At 43.6% G+C, this 10,000-nt stretch overlaps 2 protein-coding genes across 2 annotated transcripts in view; both read right to left on the bottom strand.

The window, feature by feature from the left end:
- Positions 1-3,002, bottom strand: part of LOC134060458 (neuromedin-K receptor) — a 12,481-nt gene extending 9,479 nt beyond the window's left edge. The window contains exons 1-2 of the mRNA XM_062517187.1: positions 2,974-3,002; positions 1,826-2,164 (exon numbers count right to left, since the gene is read on the bottom strand). Of these exons, the coding sequence (XP_062373171.1) occupies positions 1,826-2,164; positions 2,974-3,002 (368 nt within the window). The remainder of the gene's footprint in view (positions 1-1,825; positions 2,165-2,973) is intronic.
- Positions 3,003-6,546: 3,544 nt separating this feature from the next.
- Positions 6,547-10,000, bottom strand: part of corin (corin, serine peptidase) — a 29,705-nt gene continuing 26,251 nt past the window's right edge. The window contains exons 20-22 of the mRNA XM_062517012.1: positions 9,711-9,982; positions 8,849-8,982; positions 6,547-7,073 (exon numbers count right to left, since the gene is read on the bottom strand). Coding sequence (XP_062372996.1) covers positions 6,891-7,073; positions 8,849-8,982; positions 9,711-9,982 — 589 coding nt within the window. The 3' untranslated portion in view covers positions 6,547-6,890. The remainder of the gene's footprint in view (positions 7,074-8,848; positions 8,983-9,710; positions 9,983-10,000) is intronic.

Raw genomic sequence — 10,000 nt, 5'->3', positions numbered from 1 at the left:
TGTTTTGAAAAAGTGATGTCAGAGTTGACACAAGCATTAAAATAATTTAGAAAAACTGTAAATGTTTTGAAAGCAGGTAGAGCCTTTTGCAAACAAAATGAGTTATAGAGTCGGCAATGTACATCCGCATTGAGCCACCAATGCACTGATATCAGTGGCGTGTGTCTTGCTGACATTTCTAAAGTCCCAAGTCAGTGAGTGCTGCAGAGATCAACAGCACAGTTAGACTCCGTGTTTGGTATTGTTCTTAATCCCCTGACATCTTCTGCCCTCTGCACTCCCTGAACACATCGCCACCCCACACATTTGCTATCCATCCGATAGGCAGTCACACACACACACACACACACACAAACACACACACACACACACACAGAGACATACATAATCCTTTCTTTGACATGCAGGCTGTTTCCTCTCCCTCTAGCTCTGCTAAGGCTGCTTGTCGTCACTCATCTCAGTGGGTGCTGGAGAAGAACCAGGTGCCAGTCTAGTGTTTACAGGGCGGCACAAGGGAATGTGCAGACCAGTGGCCTGACCAGCTCTCTGTGTGAGAGAGACGGAGAGAGTGTGTCTTTGTGTGTTAGTAAAGTTAATGTAGAGACTGAGAGAGTGTGTCTTTGTGTGTTAGTGAAGTTATTGACTGAGCATATGAAGTAAATACAGTTTTCTGCTCGTATATTAATCCTGGATAGGAATATACAAGTAGTCTGATTCAACTATGGCACTAAAATATCTGATGTCCTGTGACTACTGTAATCATAAGGTGCAAAAGTACGAATATCCCACTAAACGTTGGTGGACGTGCAGATCATGTATTGTGTCCGTCCCCCGTCGGGTTAAAGGGATATTCCGCCATTTTTGGAAATACGCTCATTTTCCACCTTCCCTCGAGCAAAACAATCGATATTTACCTTGTTCCCGTTCATCCAGCCATTCTGTGAGTCTGGCGATACAACTTTTAGCTTCAGCCTAGCATAGATCATTGAATCGGATTAGACCATTAGCTTCTCGCCTGCTAGCTTCATGTTTAAAAGTGACTAATATTTCTGGTAATTTTCCCATTTAAAACGTGTGTCCTCTCAAGTTAGAAAGTGCAATAAGACCAACTGAAAATGAACCCTGCCGTTTTTCTAGGTTAATTTGACATGGAACTACATTCTCATCTGGCGTAATAATCAAGGCAACTTGCAAACGTACCATAGGCGCAGTGATATCGTACGCAGCATCTGAAAATAGTCCCCATAGACATCAAGCAGTAGCCTAGTAGTGCCAGTAGCTGCAAGTTGCCTTGATTATTACGCCAGATGAGAATGTAGTTCCATGTCAAATTAGCCTAGAAAAACGGCAGGGTTCATTTTCAGTTGGTCTTATTGCACTTTCTAACTTGAGAGGACACACGTTTTAAATGGGAAAATTACCAGAAATATTAGTCACTTTTAAACATGAAGCTAGCAGGCGAGAAGCTAATGGTCTAATCCGATTCAATGATCTATGCTAGGCTGAAGCTAAAAGTTGTATCGCCAGACTCACAGAATGGCTGGATGAACGGGAACAAGGTAAATATCGATTGTTTTGCTCGAGGGAAGGTGGAAAATGAGCGTATTTCCAAAAATGGCGGAATATCCCTTTAAGACCAATTCTGGACGACTGCACGCCGTCCAAAATAGGTCCGCTATTTGGACTTCTAACCATGACCCCATTTGCACGTCAATAGGACTAGGTAACTTTTTTTGGACGTTCTGGCGTTAAAGCAATTGAGCGTCAAAAAGACGTCTCTTTGTGCAGTGGTATCTGTACAAAATATCTGGGTGCGATTTCTTACCTGTCCACTGCAATCGCGGCCATGGAGTAGATACTGGCGAACACGGCAGCCACCGGGAAAAAGTTGTGGAACTTACAATACCCTTCGCCAAAGTACCAGTCCCCGTGCAGCGCACTAACGAAATTGATCAGCGTGTTAAAAGATGCCACGCTCGCGTCGGAGAGGGCGAGGTTGAAAAGGAGATAGTTGGTGACCGTGCGCATCCTTTTGTGCGCTAGGATGATCCACATGACGATAAGGTTGCCCAGAACGGCGACCACGACGACGAGAGTATACGCCAAAGACCACAGCACCACGCGCCATGTCGGCTGTACAAACTGGTTGGTGAAGTTGCCGGTACTGTTTAAAGATGAGTTTACACGTGAGTGTATCATTTTGTTGTGATTTTCTCCTGATATGTATTTCCCTACTCTTCCCAAATCGACAGGATGTGGCTCACCACAGCACGCAAAGGCGCACAGGACACTGGCGACAAGGTGAAGAGACAATCATTCTTAACTGAAACCATTGCGAGACATTGAAGATGCGTATGGTTTGGAGTAGGCTTACCGACCACACATCCACACATGCGCGCGCGCGCACGCACACACGCACGCACACACACACACACACACACACACACACACACACACACACACACACACACAAACACACACTCATCACCTGTCGGATGGTGTAACAGCGCCTTGACAGTTAGAAGTGTTGGAGTGGCTAGGCTGCCACATTCAGTGAATTTAAAACAGAGAAATTATGCTTATCTCTCTCTCTCTCTCTCTCTCTCACTCACTCACTCACACACACACACACACACACACACACACACACACACACACACACACACACACACACACACACACACATTTTAAAGTAAAGCTTGTTTGTTGTGACGGCAAGTCACCACACAAACATTCATCTCCCTTCATTCATCGCTGACCTTCATGGGAATTTGGGTGACTCTGCAGTACTAGCATTGTTTATGTTCTGGGGAGACCTTCACTGAAATGAAATAAAAAGGGAGGTGTATTTTCTGTACCATGACATAAAGTGGTTGAATATCATATGTGTATGTGGTTTACATGCAATTTGTCATAACATGTTTCATTTATGTTCATACATTAGTGTGTTGACTCTCTCAGAAAATTGGAGACACATTGCCACTGTGTTGTGCTGCTGCCATGTTGTACTGCTTTGTATGTAGTATGCAATTTAACATGCCATTGTGTGTGTGTGTGTGTGTGTGTGTGTGGGGGGGGGGGGGGTGGTGTTTGAAATGGTAGTGTGTGTTTTAGGTATAGACACAAAGAGGCAGCAAGGAGGCCAAAATGACATGTCATGACATGAGTCGAGGAGAGACTTTCCTTATCGTTGGTCAGCGTGGACGCTCATATTGTAGGCTAATTACGGTACAGTTATTTTTAATAATCAGCACAAATCAGACTTCTAATTGAGCCTGGAGCCACACCAGGCCAGTAAAAGGGTCCTGCATCTAACTGGGACTCAACTTTCTATCAATGTTTTACAGTGGATTACATACTGCATCATTCACAGTTAACACTAAAACAGTTCATGGGTTTGGCACAGACAAATCTTCCAAAACCATATGTGTGTGTGATTTGTACTTTGCATCCCGAGACAGGAGTGTGCTCCCCTAGGGCCATGGTGATACGAAGTGAACTTGTGATATCTCAGGTATTACTGTAATAGGATGAGGTCATATTATGAGCCTGTTAGATTAGGGCATGAGTTACTGTGCACATGTGTGTGGAAGTGAATTAGCAAGCTGTCCAGTAGAGGGCACCCCAACACTACGGAATAGTGATAGATTGATAGTGACATTATCCAGCTAGCAGTGTATGCAAAATAGATTTGATCTATCTACTTATCATTCTCCAGTCTGTCTGCTTTGTGATTATCATCTAAATGTGACTATTATCTAAAATAAAAAAAAAAGTTTTACATTAATGTTAAGTCAATGATTGCAAGTAAAATATTTGATGTGGTTTCCACAGTACACATCTGTTCATGGCAACTAAACACGCAGCGTTAAGAATGATAAAGGACAATATATAATAAGGTAAGAACACGAGTATAATACCAGGATGAATGATTTAGAACTGTCAACACTGAGGCTGACACGGCTCGGTTTGGGGATAGAAATCTTTTATTTATAATCGTTGATACACCAGAGAGCAGGTGAGAGAGCAGAGCCACAGAAAGCAGTAGAAAAATACTCTTAAAAAATCACAACGCAAAAAACTTTACACGGAATGTTCTAGCACACTGAGAGATAGGACACGCAACACACACTAACAGTTTTAGAAAACCAAAAAACACATCCACATAGGCCTACACGACACAAACACACACACACACACACACACACAATGGGAATAACTACAAACACATGCATGCACGCACACATACACTCACACACTCGCGTGCGTGCGCACACACGCACGCACACACACACACACACACACACACACACACACACACACAGAAATCAGTTGCTACAGGTCAGTGACTGTTGATGTTGAAAGGTGAAGAGTCAGGAAGTGTATTCACAGCTGGAGTGTGTGTGTGGCCTCAGAAAATACATAAACGTCAGGAGAAAACACACACACACACTCACATACACACTGTGAACAAAAGTGTCTTTGTAGCATCATTGCATAACAGTCACAGACATGGCCACACACACACACACACACACACACACACAAACATCCATGTACAAGATAATGACACACTGAAACAGACAGTGTGTGTCCAAGTTTGTGTGTATGTTTGTGTGCATCATTATGCATCTTACGCATTGCAACTTCATATACATAAGAAAACATAGCACACTAAAAGAACACATTAAACGTAGGTCCCCATGTCGGACGAGAGAAAGGGAGAGAGAGAGTGACAAAGTGTGAGAGAGAGGGAGAGAAAGAGAGAGATGTATGCTTGCCAACTGCAGTTATATTGAATTTGGTCATAATCAGCTCTTCAAATCTGCCTTAAACCTTCCTCTACACACACGAGCACACACACACACACACACACACACACACACACACACACACACACACACACACACACGAACACGAGCACGAGCACACACACACACACACACACACACACACACACACACATTGTGCAAAAAGTGTTGTCATTGGAAAGCTTGATGAGAAGAAAAAGAAGCTAAGACTTGCACTTGTCTGCCAAAGTCAGATATACGTGGACACACAAACAGGCACTAGGGAAGCACTTTCACTGAAAGCTTATATACCCCCTCACTCATGTCCTACCCCCTTATATACCCTCTCACTCATGTCCTACCCCCTTATATACCCTCTCATTCATGTCCTATCCCCTTATATACCCTCTCACTCATGTCCTACCCCCTTGTATACCCCCTCACTCATGTCCTATCCCCTTATATACCCCCTCATTCATGTCCTACCCCCTTATATACCCTCTCATTCATGTCCTACCCCCTTATATACCCCCTCATTCATGTCCTATCGCCTTATATACCCCCTCATTCATGTCCTACACCCTTACATACCCCCTCATTCATGTCCTATCCCCCCTCTCTCTTTCATGTCCTATCCCCTTATATACCCCCTCATTCATGTCCTACCCCCTTATATACCCTCTCATTCATGTCCTATCCCCTTATATACCCCCTCATTCATGTCCTATCCCCCCTCTCTCATTCATGTCCTATCCCCTTATATACCCTCTCATTCATGTCCTATCCCCTTATATACCCCCTCATTCATGTCCTATCCCCTTATATACCCCCTCATTCATGTCCTACCCCCTTATATACCCTCTCATTCATGTCCTACCCCCTTATATACCCCCTCATTCATGTCCTATCGCCTTATATACCCCCTCATTCATGTCCTACCCCCTTACATACCCCCTCATTCATGTCCTATCCCCCCTCTCTCTTTCATGTCCTATCCCCTTATATACCCCCTCATTCATGTCCTACCCCCTTATATACCCCCTCATTCATGTCCTATCCCCCCTCTCTCATTCATGTCCTATCCCCTTATATACCCTCTCATTCATGTCCTATCCCCCCTCTCTCATTCATGTCCTATCCCCTTATATACCCTCTCATTCATGTCCTATCCCCTTATATACCCCCTCATTCATGTCCTATCCCCCCTCTCTCATTCATGTCCTATCCCCTTATATACCCTCTCATTCATGTCCTATCCCCTTATATACCCCCTCATTCATGTCCTATCCCCCCTCTCTCATTCATGTCCTATCCCCTTATATACCCCCTCATTCATGTCCTACCCCCTTATATACCCCCTCATTCATGTCCTATCCCCCCTCTCTCATTCATGTCCTATCCCCTTATATACCCTCTCATTCATGTCCTATCCCCTTATATACCCCCTCATTCATGTCCTACCCCCTTATATACCCCCTCATTCATGTCCTATCCCCCCTCTCTCATTCATGTCCTATCCCCTTATATACCCTCTCATTCATGTCCTACCCCCTTACATACCCCCTCATTCATGTCCTATCCCCCCTCTCTCTTTCATGTCCTATCCCCTTATATACCCCCTCATTCATGTCCTATCCCCTTATATACCCCCTCATTCATGTCCTATCCCCCCTCTCTCATTCATGTCCTATCCCCTTATATACCCCCTCATTCATGTCCTATCCCCCCTCTCTCATTCATGTCCTATCCCCTTATATACCCCCTCATTCATGTCCTATCCCCTTATATACCCTCTCATTCATGTCCTATCCCCCCCTCTCTCTCTCTCTTCATAGACATCCACTGTAGTAGTTAAGCTGGAAGAAGCTCCAACATGTGAGGAGAGTGTGTTAACATACATAAACATGTGTGAGTCAAAGTATGAATGACCAGTGTATGTATGTTAACATGTATGGATGTATACATTGTGTGTGAGTGTGTGCGTGTGTGTGTGTGTGTCTTTGTATTGGTGAGCCTTGCATTTTGGACTTTAGAAAGAGCATGTTCTCATGTGTGTGTGTGTGTGTGTGTGTGTGTGTGTGTGTGTGTGTGTGTGTGTGACTAGTCCAGGTTGTAGGTGCGCAGGTAGATCTGGCGCTGGATCCAGCTGGTGAAGTGGGTGACGTTGGCGTAGACGCCGGGCCCCAGCACCTTGGAGAAGCACACCGAGCCCCAGGAGGTCAGGCCATACAGACGCCAGCGCCCGTCCCCCTCACGGCACACCAGAGGACCCCCACTGTCTCCCTACACACACACACGCACACACAAACACACACACAAACACATGGAAACATGGCAGCCTCATGAGACACATGCTTGTTGTGTAAGACATACACAGAAAGAGGTCATTAAAACATTATATGAGAATGTCACAGTTTCTGCTCATTTCACTGGAAGTTCAGAGTGGCAAACCTGTAGCTGGTAATATAATACTGCCCTACAAAGGCTAAGAGCAGTATCAGCAAAAATGGCAAACTGAGAAAAACAGCTTTTTGTGTTTTTCTTACATCAAGTATACGCATAAAATTATATTCAACAACAAAGGGTATCATTAGATAGATCAAAGTGAGCTGAATATTAAACCATTTTTTTTTTGACATTCTGGCAAAATTTGGTAATGTTATAGGCTATACTGCGCTTTGCCTTTGCATTACTGCTTATACTTGCATGGCCATTCAATAACATTTTGCAGTAAGTGTAGCAAGTGATCATAATCACTCAGTTTTTATATTAATTGAGGAGGTATTTACTAAATTTTTAGTGAAGATATGCTTCTTGATGCCTTATCAATGGCATAACTCTGTCATTTATACACATTTATGTAAAAATAGAACAAAGGCAAGTGAAACCAAGGCAGAATGCAGTAATGGCAAAGGCAAGTGAAACCAAGGCAGAATGCAGTAATGGCAAGTGAAATCAATGCAATTTATGTGGATACTGCAATCTGCCTTGGTTTCACTCTACTTTTCTGTACAAACTGCAAACTAAAAATGCAAATTAATCTAAGAAATGTATTAGGTAGCCATATGAAATTTTAACAGATCGAAGAGCAGATCCGGCACTTCTTATTAGTGCAAAAACATTTTTTTGGAAAAAGTGCAGATACTGCTCTTAGCCTTTGTAGGGCAGAATAGTTCACTTACAGTTTTTGCCCGTTGCTTGAACACATTTTGCAAAACTTCGCTCACCGTACCAAAACTCTACACACTAGTGAACATAACACAACACTAGGAAATAAACCTTTCACATGTATGCCAAATTGAAACTCTTCTATCAGTACCCAAACTGCAATCAAAACCCAACAATCCTTTGTCAAAATGTAACTCTGGTGACAAAATGAAACACACTTGCATCATATGCATACACTTGCAAATCAGGAGGAATACACTAGTCTACTTTATATAAAACATATTTGCTTGAATACATTTAGAAAAACTTCACTCATTGTGCCAAAACTCTACACACATGGAAGCAATGACACAACACTGGGAAATATACCATTCACATCACCATTTCCAATGGCTAAACGAATGGGCTTTTTGTAGATGGCTGATTGGTGTTCAGTTTTGCAAGTAAGTGCGTTCAGGTGTGTATTTGAGTGGTTGCAATTACCCGATGTGTTTTGTATTTTGGATACATGTGTTACAATGGTACTCTGAGATTTCATTTTTGAACAAAGTGTCTTATGCATGACATAGAGAGTAGTATGCAGGACCAAGTGTGTTGCATAAAGGAGTAAGTGTGTTGCAGAATTGCAACTAGAGTGCAAAGCAGCACTTTTGTTTAAGGTATAGGTATAGGTGTTTGAGATATGGCAACAAAACTTAAAGTTGTGTTACTTTAGTCTAAGCATGGGTCTATAGTGTTCAAGCAATGGGCAAAAACTGTAATACATTGTGTCCGTAAACCAACCCACCACATTTATTGAAGTCCACCGTGCCAAAATGGTCACCACACACACACACACGCACACACACACACACACACACACACACACACGCACACACACACACACTCACCATGCAGGAGTCCACGGTGCCTGACTCGTAGCCGGCGCACAGCATGCGTGAAGTGATGGTCTTCATGTCAAAGTAGGACTGGCACTGAGCCAGGGAGATGAGCCGCACCTCCCCCTCCTGCAGCTTGTAGGGCACTGATGATGATGATGATGATGATGATGATGGGGGAGCAAACCAACAGCACACACTCGCTTAGCATCTTAACTTGGACATTTTGGCAGAAAGTCACCATACATTTTGGACTGCCTTCTTGTTTTACAAATGCAAATAAAATATTTTTTTACATTTTTTTTAAATAAATGTAAATGTACATATGTGTGTGTGTGTGTGTGTGTATGTATATTATACACACATATATATATATGTGACTCTTCAAAGCGAAATCAGTCACTTTGCGCACGTTATTTCGAGAAAATCCACAATAATCAAACTTCCGGGTTAAAATGTTGAATTTCAAATTTTTGCATACTGTAATTTGACAGTATACAGTCTACAGTTTCATATCGTGAACTAATTTCACGGAAAAACATACGTCTTGACTGTTGAACCCAGCGGAGATTCAACACATTTGCAGTAATTCCAGTTGTCCACGCGCTGCTTAAAAAGGTGATTTTCTCCTCTTCTGGCATATCGTGACAGGAGAACCATGTCAACTTTGGATACGGTTATCTTAGCGATAGTTTGTGTAATACCCTCGATATACATATAGTTGGAAAGCTTAGTTTATGGCCGTTCATGTGAGCACAATAACTTAATTTTGTACATTTTACCGAAACGACTGGTTTCGCTTTACACACTGTATATGTATGTATGTACATGTATGTACTGTATATGAGTGTGATTATATGTATTGGTAACGTACTCCGATTGCCCACGTGCCCCCAGCCGGTGATGTAGCAGTAGGTGTCGGGCAGGGGCAGCTGTCCGGGGCGTGGCAGGCAGACAGGGCGCACGTGTCCGGTGATGTCCACCTCGCGGTCCAGCTCCAGCACGCTGATGTCGTAGTCCACCACGGCGCGGCTGTAGCGCTGGTGCAGCGTCACGCTGGCCACCCCACGCGTCTGCGTGTGCACCGACGGATGGTCCAGGTTATTGATGCCCAGCACCACCTTCCACACGTCCGCACTCTCACGCCTGCAGCGCACACATGGG

This window comes from Sardina pilchardus, chromosome 16, assembly GCF_963854185.1.
Source record: "Sardina pilchardus chromosome 16, fSarPil1.1, whole genome shotgun sequence".
Lineage (NCBI taxonomy): Eukaryota > Metazoa > Chordata > Actinopteri > Clupeiformes > Clupeidae > Sardina > Sardina pilchardus.
This window is presented reverse-complemented; position numbering and strand designations above follow the sequence as displayed.